General features: G+C 30.4%; 1 protein-coding gene across 4 annotated transcripts; it reads right to left on the bottom strand.

Moving 5' to 3' along the window:
• Positions 1-11231: 11231 nt before the first annotated feature.
• On the bottom strand, positions 11232-13098 carry LOC107878729. 4 transcript variants are annotated; one of them, XM_016725828.2, is made up of 3 exons: positions 12188-13098; positions 11588-11626; positions 11232-11495 (listed from the first exon to the last, which is right to left on the bottom strand). In XM_016725828.2, the coding sequence occupies exons 1-3, from the start codon at positions 12618-12620 to the stop codon at positions 11437-11439; spliced, it is 531 nt and encodes a 176-aa protein (XP_016581314.1). In that variant the 5' UTR covers positions 12621-13098; the 3' UTR covers positions 11232-11436. The 4 variants fall into 4 exon arrangements, with proteins under 4 accessions (XP_016581314.1, XP_016581315.1, XP_016581316.1 ...); XM_016725829.2 differs by having other exon boundaries at positions 11232-11486; XM_016725830.2 differs by lacking the exon at positions 11588-11626.
• Positions 13099-13999: the final 901 nt, after the last annotated feature.

The raw sequence follows: 13999 nt of genomic DNA, 5'->3' as shown, positions 1-13999 counted from the left end.
CAAAGCTGTCAGCAAATTCCTAGAAAATAGAATTAAAATTCACTAGCTATTTTCTTATAAATAATTTCATGCGAAGTACTATTTATGTCCTCTCCCCATTTAATTTTCATATTTGAATTTTAGCCACTTATTTTAATTGTAACAATGTGAAAACCTTCAACTGAAAACTAATGCAAGAAAATATTAAAAAGGCGAAAGTCATCGATAGACACTCAAACTTGTTGCCAAAATTCACTTAGACACCTAAACTAAGGTCTGTACCTATCAGGTCCCTAAACCCCCCAAATTTTGTTTTAATTAGATATTTTTTGCCGACGTACGCAAGAGGAGCGTGAGTAGTATTTTTTTTAGTGAATTCCAAATAAAAAGATGTCAAATGGCATGTGGGCCCCAAAAATTACTAATAAAGAAAAATTTCTCTTTTAAAAAAAACTCAATCATTCCCTCCCCGCCCCCCGACACCCACGCGATACCCATCTTCATCTTCTTCCTCTTTTTTTTTCTCTTAACCCATCCTTAGGTCATCGTCTTCACCCCACCCCACCCTACATCATCGTCTTCACCCCACCCCCCCCCACATCACTCCGCTTCATCTTCTCCATCCCCAACCCAGTTGTCGTCTTCAACCCTCCCCGCGTCAAATATAACATAATCACAGTAGAACACAAACCATTATATTACTGAAAAAAAGAAAACTATGAAAATGCTCATGATATTAATGGTGGCTGCAATTTTATTTTGTAAAAATTGCCAAATTTTAAAGTTTCAAAATCAAAGGAAAATGAAGAAATCAAAGGGGAACGAAGAAATTTCTGGGACTGGATCGATCAAACAAAGGATCGAAAATCAATTCCGGCGAAAATTTCGCCGAAAAAAGCTCAAAAAAGGACCAAATCTCTTACCAATTCACTATTCCTATCGCCCGCTTCTCATTTTTCAGTCCATTTTTGATTTTCTTCTCCCTTTATTTGGCCTTCTCTAACCTGCTCTCTCTCTCCCGATATCCCACTCTCGGTCTTTTTTTTTACTGTGTGCGTGTGTGTGCTTTTTTCGGTGTGAATCAGTAGTGTGTGTATCATGAGATCTCCCAGTGTGTGTGCGTATAGAATCGTGAAGAAGCTCCCCTACTGTGTGTGTAAAATTTTATGTATTCTCTAAAGTATAAGGAGGTTGGAGAAGAATATGAAGGGCGTGGGGTTGGGGTGGTTTTTTTTTATAAAAAAAAAATCCTATAATTCTTTTTAAATTATAATTTAATTAGTTATAAAAAAATTTAAACTATTTTTAAATTTAATGCCACGTGTCACCTTTTAATTCGTCATTTTTCCACGTCATCGCATGTGTGTTGCACACACTTCAGATTTTGGCTCAATTGAAACAAAATTTGGGGGATTTAGAGTGCCCTTAGTTTAGGTGTCTAAATGAATTTGAGCAAGAAGTTTGAGTGCCTATCGATGACTTTGGCCTATTAAAAATGATTGCTTCCTGGTTGAGGCTACGCAAATGGGCAAACAAAGTTTCTGCTCCAAACTTGAATCTCTATAAACCTAATATTTCATTTTCTAGTTAATCTATTATTTGAGCCAGCACGCCTGAAAATTTTTTATCAAACCCCATCTTATGATATGTTCAATTCCAAATATACTGCTCTAGTGTACAAGGGAGGTAGGTATTTAATCTCCCACATTAGTTGGTGGTGGAATTAATTGTGGTTTTTAGATGATGCTAGCATTAATCCATATGTCTTGATTTAACATTTTTGAGATCAAGTAGATCCAAATTCCATTTTATATCAATCTGAGTAATACTAATACTTCCTCTGTCTCATATTAGTTGATCATTTTATTGTAATTGTTTCATATTAGTTGGTCAGCTTACTGAATCAAGAAAAAAAATATTTTTTCCATAATTACCCTTGCAATTAATTCTTTTTGAAAGTGTTCACACTTGTTTGTAAATTTTTTTTTTAAAAAAAATTAAGGGTGAATTAGTAAAATTATCTTCTTATTTAGAATTCTTAATCATGATATAAAATAAAATATGTCAACTAAAAAAGGGACGGAGGGAGTACACTTTCTCTTAATAAAAAGAATATTCTTGTTATGAAACAAGAAAGAATAGTAGATGAAATAGAGAGAGTGATTCTTATTTCTTCTCTTGAGGGATGAGAGATCATCATATTGTAAATACAATGAACAAAACTCCTCTATTTATAGGAAAAATTTACCCCTAGTCTGAGTAAAAGACGGATGCTTCAAATCTTAATAGATATTAAAGTAGATCTTAATAAACACTCACTATAATGTAAATACATTTATAACACTCCCCCTTGAATGTCGAATTGGTGTTTTGCGGAGAAATTTTCACTTTTTGAGAAGAGTTGCCTCTTAATTTTGAAAAGGAATTAAGAAACCTGTAGAGAATTACTTCAAACAATTCAAAACAGAAAAATGGTTTTAAGTTAGAGATTCTAGATAAGCGGTTCCTATTAACGCTTTAGGAAGGTGTTAGGCACCTAAAACGTCCGCTAACTTGCGGTTATCCGGACTGCTTGAAAACATCTTTTGATTAACTTCTGAAAAGATTAATTTGTTGAAATAGTGATTTGATTTTAAAAAAAAAAGACTTGTGTAAAATAGATTTAGGCGACTTAGTAGGGATTTTAACTAAGTCTAAACAAAATTAATAAACAAATAAACACATAAAAGGGGAAGGGAGAAGAAAGTAAAGGATTTAGTCCATTGAGCCTAAATCAACGAGACCTGTCCTAGTCTAGTTGGGATTCCGACCCATTTCACCTGTCCTAAACTATTTTTCGAGTCTTTGGCTCGAATCTTGCTCCACCTATATTAAATACAACTTTGTCTTCGAGGCCGAAATGAATGAATAAATAAATGACTAAATGAATGAATAAAAAGAAAACAATAATAAAAATTGACACTTTTCAAGTCTCTTAATGACCTCATCAATGGCTTTTGACCCATTTTCCTTTTTCGTCTATCTTCTAGCACCCGCACACCATGTAGTGGACCTTGGGCTTAAACTTCGAACCTGACTCGAAGGGGTAGACCTCATTGGCCCATTACGAAATGCAAGAAGAGAGGAATCCATTTGGACTCGAGACATTTTTTTTGCATGCAAAGAAAAGATAAAGAAATTAATATACGTTCAAGGCATAAAAGTGACATATTTCAAAGCAAAAGAAAATATCAAAAACCAATTTTGAATGACAATGATAGACACACTTGCACAAGAATGAGAGTCAACAAATAAAATGCAAAGCAAAGACACCCACTTACATGCCTCATAATTTGTGTTCATACAAGAATGAATATAGGTAAAAGGAAGAAGACCATATTCAATGAATTAAAGCAAGAAACAAATAACGTAAGCTTGCGAAATTAAAGGGATGAGGCAACAAGGAAAATACTCATGACTTCTAAAATTGAACAAACATAAATACTAATTCATATAACAAAAGAAAATAAAGGTTAACTTTTCAAGCAAGAGAATCTTTAAATTTCAATTAAGGCGACATTAACAAAAATTCATACATCTAAATTACAACCAAAATTTTATGAGAAAAAACGTGTAATGACCTATGGTTTATATTTCTAAGACATCGTTGATTTTCATTTGATATTATGAATAAATGAAAGACACGAATCAAGTCTTTACACTCAGAAAGAGCGCATATAACAATCCAAAGGGAGAAAGAAAATTAGAATAAAGTTTAGCATTTCTAAAAGTGAAATATTGTTTCACAATCATACTATGCATGACTCGAAAATATCTAAATAATTCTATTTAGCCACAGAAATTCAAACTTTCTCATCATTTTGATAAATTTCAAAGCATGCGAAAAAGAGGAATAAACATCATGGATGAAAAATAAAGCTAGCACTTCATCTCTTATATGAAAATTTTGGAGATCCCTTAAAATAATTAACAAGTAAATGAAAAATTCTCGATTTAATCAATTACTATTTTTATTAAGGCGAAACAAACAATAGTAACTATTTTTTCAACATAAAAGCAACAATTTTACAGCTAAAACAAACATATCTGCCAACAATAAATATAAACAAGACATGTGTTTGTCTTTTGAATAAAGATCAAAACTTTATACATAACAATCAAAGAATAAAGTCAAAAGGCAAAACAATCAATATTAACCATTCTTTTCAACATAAAGAAAATAATTTTACATTCTAAAAACAAACATATCTACCAACAATGAGTTTAAACAAGACATTGGTATGACTTTTCAAATAAAGATCTAAACTTTATCCAAAATAATCAAAGAATAAGATTAAAAGGCAAAACAATCAATATTAATTATTCTTTTCAACATAAAGAAAATAACTTTACATGCTAAAAATAAACATATTCAACGGTAATGAGTTTAAACAAGACATGATTATGTTTTTCAAGCAAAGATCTAAACTTTATTCAAAATAATCAAAGAATAAACTGAAAAGGCGAAACATTCAACATTAACTATTCTTTTCGACATAAAGAAAATAACTTTACATGCTAAAAATAAATATATGAAACACCAATGAGTTTAAACAAAACATAAATACATCTTTTAAGCAAAGATTGAAACTTTATCCAAAATAATCAAAAAATAAAGTAAAAAAAAAACACATACAACTATTGTTAGCTCATTTTTATATCATGAACATGAAAATAATTAGAATATTGATACCACAACGTCCTAGGGCCTTTAAGGCCTTCTACAACATACAATCTCAGCAAACAAAATTATATTTACGAACTATGAAGAAGAAAAAAAGATAAAGAAGAAAACGATAATAAAAACAAAAAAAAAAAAAGATGTCTTTACCTTTTTGGGGCAGCAAAACGAGACTACGAGCTTCGTCGGAATCAACCACCACCAAAAAAACGTCGCCAGCAACTTGAAATTTTTTATTAGCCGACCAACTCTATGAAACAAAAATTTTTACTAAATAAAAATAACTATTTTGCTCTAAAAGGATTTTTTTCACCTTTCTAACCTCTTTTTTTTTTCTTCCTTTTTCCCCTTTTTTTACCAATAGGAGGGAATGAGATTTTTTTTCCTCTCTTCCACCAATGTGGGAGAAAAGTATTTATAGGAAAGGATGAAGATTTATTTCTTCTCATCCACCAATGTGGGAGAAAAATCAGTTAAGGGTGTTTTTGAAATTTTAAAATTGAAGATAAGGTGAGTTCGAAGATAATGTGGTGGAAAATTATACAATGTAGTACAACTTTTGAATTTCAAAATTGGAAAAATACAAAGTTGGGGGAAAATAGTACAATAAAGTACAATTTGAAATTATTTTTTTGTGGAATTAGGTAGAAGTTATGAGAGTTTTTGAGAATTTTGGGGTTATTTAAAATATAACCCCAATTGAGATTTAAAATTTAGTCAGATTTATTTAATTTTGACCAAATTAGAAATCAATTAACGGATTGCATTACAATTATGACCAATTTGATTTCAATTATGGCCAAATCTAATAGATTGGCTAAATTAAATTGAAATTAGATGCGAATTAATACTTCCTTTAATCCCGGGCTTCTGGATTTTATAAAATCAAAAACATATTTATCCGAATAAATTATTTTTTAGAGTAAATTATATTTAAATCAAAACTTTAATCATTTGAATCTCTAAGCCTTGATTAAAATTCAATATTTTATAAAATAAATATTTAAGTAACAAAATTATAAAATCTCGTATAATTGAATACGATAAATTATAATCACTACTTAAAATGATAAAATTACGTACAAATATATTTAATAAATTTTTATTCGGATGAAATAAATATTTTAATTTTATTAAAAATCAAAGAAACGCAGGATTAAATTTAGTCGTGGAAGGCAAAAATTAGGTGTCAACAATTGGTAGATAATGTGCCTCGTTAAAACCTTACTAGAAAAAACCAAGTAGGAAAAAAATCTAGTGAAGGAAAAAGAGTACGCATCTCAAATAATACGCATTTCGGCTGCCTCATTAAAAATCTTACAAGGAAAACTCAGTGGGACAAAACCTTTTAAGGGAAAAATTGTACTGCGCATATTAATTCCCCCTAATGAGAACATCCTTGACCTTTGCATCTCAATCTTGTGCAACATCTTCTTGAAAGTTGCAATTGGAGAAGATTTGGTGAATGAATCAGTCACATTGTCAGTAGAACGAATTTGTTGCACGTTAATATCATCATTCTTTTATAGCTCATGTATGTACAAAAGTTTTGGCAAAATGTGCTTCGTTCTATCTTCATTTATGAATCCTCCCGTAAGATGTGCTATGTAGGCTGAATTATCTCTGTATAAAATTATGGGTAGATTGTTATATTTCACACTACATTTTTCTCGAATGAGATGTATCATGAACCTCAACCATACATATTCTCGGCTTGCTTCATGAATAGCTATTATCTCAACATGATTCGATAAAGTGGCTACGATAGACTGCTTTTTATATCTCCAAGATATGACAGTACCACCAAATATGAACACATAGCCTATTTGAGACAAAGCTTTATGCGGGTCAGATAGTACCCAACATTAACATGACCAATAAGATCGGGACTGCAATCTTTAGAATAAAACAAGCTCATTTGATTTATCCCATTTTGATGTCTCATAGTAGGAGCAGAAATATACCTTGCTAACAAATTGACTGAAAAAGCTATAGGCCGTGTAGTATTTGCAAGGTACATGAGTGCATCAATTGCACTAAGATATAGTATTTCATAACCAATCCAATTCGATATATTTTGAATTTAAGCAAATAATCTATTGCTTTGAAAACTCTCCAAAAGTTCTAATGATGTTCAAGCAATAAGCTTATACAATATAAAGATTATAAATAAGTTTCCCAAAAACTTTTATATGTTTCAAGCAGTTTGAATCCTTAAAAGTTTTCACATAAGTTTTGTCAAGTGACAATAGTCAACATTTCATGAGTGACATCTTCAAGTGTCAGGATTGCAAATCAAATAAGTTTTACGCTTACCAAAATGCATCATTTCATGTCACTTGATAAATGCTTCTACATCAGCATGCTTAAATAAATGTAGAATTCAGATCCTCATAATCTTTCACAATATTACGCCAATATTGTGTCAAACATATTGATGATATATCATTTTGTATCGAATCACAATGCGACATAACATTTGAGATCTCATCACTTCATTATTTTCAGGTACTTGAACCTCTCATAAGGTTTCATGAAGTGATATGTCGTAGACTCTTCAAGAGCTCATTGCCTTCTTATTATGATTATTTGCTCTTTATTTTTCAAGGACTATTTCATTTGGAACCGATCAGTCTACCACGCTTCACGCATGCATAGACTTTGTCCTTTAGAAATACAAAATAAGAGTACTTGCGCTTAATATGAGATGCTTTCAGCATTTGACTTGAATTATATTTTGGATGAGGATATGGTGATAATTCTAACATATTTCATAGCGCTTATAATCTCCCTCTTATTTTAGGAAAACTAACATACATCCACTACTTCTTTGAAAAATCCATTGTTGTGCATTATGGTATATTCATTAATCGTATACCGCACATCAAAATTATTAGATGAAATAATTAATTCCCGACCTTGAACCAATTGAGAGGGAAGAAATAATCATAATTTATTGTTCTAATGCATACAAATGTTATTGCAATATATCATATTTCAGACCAATACATTAAGTTTTGTTCTCATTAACAATGATTTAGATATTTATCGAAGACATTCAATGCTAAACCATCATTATCAAGATAAATTATCTTGATTACACAATCTGAAAATTATGCTCAATGTATATTGAACAAGTAACTTTATGAATGTCAAACGTAGGTTGACCATGAATGTATATGTGATCATCTTATTGATGCATCTTTTCAACATATCACATGATAGGTGAACGGGCCCTTATTCACCTTTTATAATTTTCAGATTTGAAGGGATCCAAACCCAATATTAGTTGGTCCAACTAACTTGTCATGAGAACAAACGATATGAACAATTCTTGAAAAAACTTCTAGTTCTTCAATACATGCACATCTTTGAGATGTCACAATCGTTCATATTAATTTATGAACTTTTATTCTAGTAAACTCCAAGTTTACCATGACATGTACTTTTTCTTTAGTAAATTTCAGCTTTACTATTACATGTATAAATTTCAGATTTACTACTTCAGAAGTCGATTTCAAAATTATTCAACCTCTTTCGGAAGTGAGTTGTGATACAATCACAATCAAGTACACATTTACATTAATAAGTTTTTCATTCCCCAGGAATGGAATATAATCGTGCCTTAAGTCTATCAAATTATGATAGCTTATAACCTCTTTCAAGATTTTGCTACTTTAGAAGCAAATCGAGGCATACATATAATGTAGAGGTTTTGTCTCTAACATATCTTATAATCAATCATATAAGCGTGTGAAAATATTATAACTTTTGATGATCATTATCATATTGTCCCTCCACGCGTATATTCGAGCATTTAATCACTTGTCTTCTTTCAAACATATTATGCATTGCTACCACGTACACCTCAAGAATGAAGTAAGTTGTCATATTTCAGACTTATCATATATTGATACCACATTCACTTCATGGAATGAAGCATATTCAATGGGTCGAATTTCATGACTTTTCATCAAATACTCATTATTTCGCCTTAGCCATCATAATATATCAATATGGCGCATTGAGATTCAAACTCAACGTCTTATCCATATAAAGACGTCTTAGGCATAAATCGATGGGACTTGAACCCAATATATTATCATCTCTTTTGATAATATTGTTCTTGAAAAATAAATTCAAAATATAAATGGTTCCAAACCAATTATTTTTCCTCAAATCCAACAATAATTATATTATTAATAGCAAAAGACAGATAACATAAGAAATTACTAACCTTGAAATTACCTTTAGATTTATAATCTCACCTTATTTGGCAGAATCTCACGTTGATAATCTAAATTAGTTAGACTCGAAAATTTACAGAAAATTCATTAGTAGCAAAACAATCTCAATTATCTCAATATTATTATAAAACTTTCATAATATCAATATAGTGGCCAGATCTTGAGGCACTATTGACATGATTATGCCATCTGACATCTCCTTTATTTTATATTAAAAAATAGCTTTCAGCCATATAATTATTATTATTCTCATAAAAAATTCATGTGGATTTTTCTTCAAACACAACCAATTTAGCACGTAATAATTAGCAAGCCATTCATTTACCTTGTGTAGCCACGTACGAACAGATCTCAATTGGTAAGAAGCTTCGTACATATCTAAATTGGTAAGAGACATCGTGCTGATAACGTGTTATAAAACAAGAAAGAATAAAGAAAGAACAAGAAGAAGAGTAGAGAGAATAGAGAGAGTGATTTTTATTTCTTCTCTTGAGGGATGAGAGATAACACGTACATTCATGGTCAACCTACGTTTGACATTCATAAAGTTACTTTTTCAATATAAATTGAGCATAATTTTCAGATTACAAGTCAAAATTATATCAAAGCGATGGCTTCCGACCAAACTGCATTGTAAAACTGATATGATGACCATAACACAAAAGATAAACTAATATATTGAAAAAGAAACACTTATGTCAAAGTAATATTTCACAGTAGCCCTCGTGGATTGAAGATATGACCATGATAAAACTATAAAGACATACATCATCCGAAAAAGAAATAATCTTAATTAGTTAGAGACTCGTGCTGATAACGTGTTATGAAACAAGAAAGAATAAAGAAGAATAGTAGATGAAATAGAGAGAGTGATTCTTATTTCTTCTCTTGAGGGATGAGAGATCATCATATTGTAAATATAATGAACAAAACCCCTCTATTTATAGGGGAAATTTACTCCTAGTCTAAGTAAAAGACGGATGTTTCAAGGGAAATGTACTCCTAGTCTAAGTAAAAGATAGATGTTTCAAATCCTAATAGATATCAAAGTAGATCTTGATAGACATTTACTATAAGGTAAATACATTTATAACAATTCTATACTAGTTTCTAACTTTCATTAACTTATTCTAAGCAATCTTGATATTCTGGTCTGCAAGTGAGCTGATATACTAATGACTAATACATAGAGAATCGATAAGAGCCTCAAGCGCAACAGATAAAACTCAAATTCTCAATATGTATGTTAATTTTTAAAGATATATGTTTGCCCTATCATATAATTTTCCTCCTTAATTTCAAAAATGTTAGTTCAACTTAAAAGGTTGTTTGCCATTTTGGTGTGATGATGGGCTTTTCAATGATACAATTGGGTTGCAGCATTGTGGACAGCTACTGCAATCCAGCAAGACCAATAGGAGTCAAGAACTTAAGGGTCCACTTTTATAATAAGTCCACCAACAAGAACATGCATGAAAATCAACTAGTACTAGTACATATTCATAAAAAGTGGGCCATACAGCTAAGTCCGTGTGGGACCATGGGCCCCATTGTACTCCCCTTCTACTTTTTGCATGGCCCCATCTCTCGCACGTTAGAACAAGAGGAAAGCATCCTATGAAATTTGCAGTAAAAAATAAAATGATAAAAATCACAAATAATAAATTTTTGGTCTCTATAACTAAAATTAATCAATATAATGAAATTTTCACTTGTGGAACTTTAAAACAACAATATAGGAAGTGTCCGTGTATATATATATATATATATATATGGGGTCAAAAAATGACTAGTAAACACTATTTATACTGAAAATTGAGTGTTTTAACTCAATACACTATATGAGGTATGATTTTCATTTGTTGTCCTTTTGGAATCCAATGTAGGATAAATGGGCGAGCCTTCAAAAAATATCTTGTATGTCACGTTCTGATATTTTATGTAAAAACGAAATAAATCTACAAACAAGTTTGCACTACTATAACTATCGGAATCAACTTCTTAATCACGCAAAGAAAAGAATAACAGCATTCTATCCATGTCAAATTTCACTCGTAACTCTTAATATGTTATTATTGTTATGAAATTGCACTTAAAACTTATGTAGTACAAATACTTCATATACCTAGGTAATGTAATTTATTTTTAAAATGGAGAATTTTGAGGGATCTAGGAGTAGAAGTAGGGATCTCTTGCTTTATTTTTAAATATACCTTAAGTATACACGTAGGTTGAAACAAACGAAGAAACAAAAGGAATGAGAAAAAGTTAGTAGAAGATTAGCATTTGCAAAAATAGTAAAAAGATATACTATATGATAAACCCAAAATTTTTACATCCACACCCCTAAATCTCATTTAAAGTCTAAAAAGATCCTATAATCAAGCCTGGTAATTTGTACTTAACACGCCACCCCCCACCCCCCACCCCACCCCACCCATCATAATCCATAATTATTATGGACATTTAATAATAATTGATTAATTTCCATCATTGATCTTCAAATCCCTTCTCCTTCCGACCATTCATCTTCACAACGCCTGCATTTTCTAAGAAAAAAAAAAAAAAAAAAATATCAAATTCTTGAAATTAAATAGTTAAATAATTTTTTTATTAAACAAAAAGAGTACATGAAAATTACTTGACATAGGATGTTCTAGTAAGTGTTCAGTGACAGTACCTTAATTTCAGAAGGAAAAAAAAAAGATAAATCAATTCATTTCCAGAAAAATCACATGGAAAACTACATAGTACAACAAAACTAGAAACTTCAATCAAGTTCCCTCGAAATTTGTGAAAATTCATTAAAATTTCCCAAAAAAAAATCTAAAAAAACAAAACAAAGCAAAACTAGGAAATATTTTTAACAAAGAAAGAAAAAACCCACAAATAATTCATAGAAAATGTAGTAATGTGCAATTGAATACGATTAAATGAACGAGATCTCTTCATCCTTAATCAATAATCTCGTGTTCAACTAATTAACAAGCATTATGATGGAATATCCTTCTTTCTTAACGAGAGAGTTATAAATTCACCTTTATTAGAGAACGCTTTAGCTCCTAATGTAAGATTTTTCCACGTAAATTCAAATTTGATCAGATTACAAGTACCAAACACCGGATGAGAACAAAACAGAAAAGCAATGAAACCAAAAACTCTAGTACTAATCATACACAACGCAAATCCAAATTAGTCTGGTCAGTAATTTCCAAATAACAAATAAAAACAATAAACTTACCATCAGGTTTGCAATGAGGAGGATCTTCAAAAAGAGAAAGAGAAAGTTGTTTATGAGCCAAGCCAATATCAAAAAGTATAAGACCAGATAAAGGATCATTAACAATAATTCCTTTAACAGGTAACCAAACAAATAACTCTTGTTGTGAAAGTCCTTCAACACCAGCAAGTGAACCATAAGTAAGATTAGCCTTCACAACACTATCATATAATGCCATAGTATCAAATTTAGCCAAACAAGGTCCATCTAAAAACACTTCAAGAAGTCCATTATTTGATAAATTATAGGATTTCACTTCTTTTGGAAGTAGCCCTGCTGGTAAACCTTTTGATTTTAGTAAATCATGGATGGACATAGATGAAATAGCCACTTTGAAGAAGAACAAGAACAACATGTGCAATATTAGTGGGATTTTTTTTTGAAGAAATGCCATGATTAAAGAGAGAGAGAGAGAGTGGGAGATTGTTTTTTTTTTTTTTTTTTTTTGTTTTGTGGGTTTTATGTTATGATTTTTTGGTGGTTTAAGAACTGGTTTAAGGGGAAAAAAAAAGAAATTTGTGGAGGGAGATTTGGAGAAAAAGGGAAATGAAAAGATTTATTTATGGAAAAAGAGGAATTTAAGGCTGATTTTGTTATGTTGCCTTCGGTAGGGTCTCAATATACTTGTATTGATAATTGATTAGGTAAACAATAAAAATAGGAACAAATTTTGTCCCTCCATTCTTGTGATGTTCAATTAAATGGGAGGCTCGGAGTAATTGGTATTGTGATGTGATTAGGGGATTATGAATTTAAATTTGTAAAATAATCACCGATAGAAATGCATAATAAATCTGCTTATAAAAGACCCTTCCGTTTGGTTCTCCCCTAGACCTTGCACAATGGGGGCTTTGGGCTGCCTTGTAATGTTTAATATAGTACAGCCAGACAATCTCTATAACATCATCATGTTATAATGATATTTTATTATAGTGGTTTGATTTTTTTCAGAACTGTTTTTTCAAGTTATATTTTACTTCTCTATGATAACATTCTAGATATTACAATGATATTTATTACAGCGATACATTTGATTGTAAAATCACCTCTGTATAACAACACAATATTTTTTTTAAAAATATATTATGTACATAATAAAATATAAAAATATCCACGGTAATCATCATCAATGTCATGATAACAATAAATTTCAAATATGAATATCTAATTTAAAGAAAAAAATTATATTTAAATGGTGCACATCAGTTATTTTACGACTTGATAATCATGCTTTTTCTAATTTTATTTACTTTTTATTTATAGCATCTAAATTAGATCTAAATATTAAATGTCAATATACATATATAACAACACATTTCTATAGCAGCCATAAAATTTTCAGATACATATTGCCACTATAGAGAGATTTGATTGTATATATTTTCTCCATGTGTCTAACTAGTTTACACTTATTTATGTATTAGTAATATTTCTTTGTTGAATATTTATTCTATTTTTATGTCATAATTGAGTTGTTTGTAGTTATCAAAATTACTACGGCCAACCTATATAGTGACAATGTTTGTCCGAAAAATTCATGATTGCTGTAAAGAAGTGTTGTTATATATATATATATATGTATGTATGTATGTATGTATGTATGTACACGCGCACAAGCAATTGACGTTCCATGCAAAATTAGAAGAACATGAACATAAAAATGACAAATATTAGTAGTTTTTTTCCTCATTTAAGTTATGAAATATGTGATGTGCACTATTTAGATATAATTTTTTTCCTTTAAATTAGATATCAATACTTGAAATTTATTGT

Source organism: Capsicum annuum, chromosome 7, assembly GCF_002878395.1.
Source record: "Capsicum annuum cultivar UCD-10X-F1 chromosome 7, UCD10Xv1.1, whole genome shotgun sequence".
Lineage (NCBI taxonomy): Eukaryota > Viridiplantae > Streptophyta > Magnoliopsida > Solanales > Solanaceae > Capsicum > Capsicum annuum.
This window is presented reverse-complemented; position numbering and strand designations above follow the sequence as displayed.

What these genes read in the sequence shown, in the direction of transcription:
- LOC107878729 (XM_016725828.2), bottom strand. Translation starts at nt 12,620, where the DNA reads ATGGCATTTCTTCAAAAAAAAATCCCACTAATATTGCACATGTTGTTC. An exon ending in TCCTCATTGCAAACCTGATG is followed by an intron (nt 11,627 to 12,187) that starts GTAAGTTTATTG and finishes TCTGAAATTAAG; the next exon opens with GTACTGTCACTGAACACTTA. An exon ending in ACTAGAACATCCTATGTCAA is followed by an intron (nt 11,496 to 11,587) that starts GTAATTTTCATG and finishes TTTTTTTCTTAG; the next exon opens with AAAATGCAGGCGTTGTGAAG.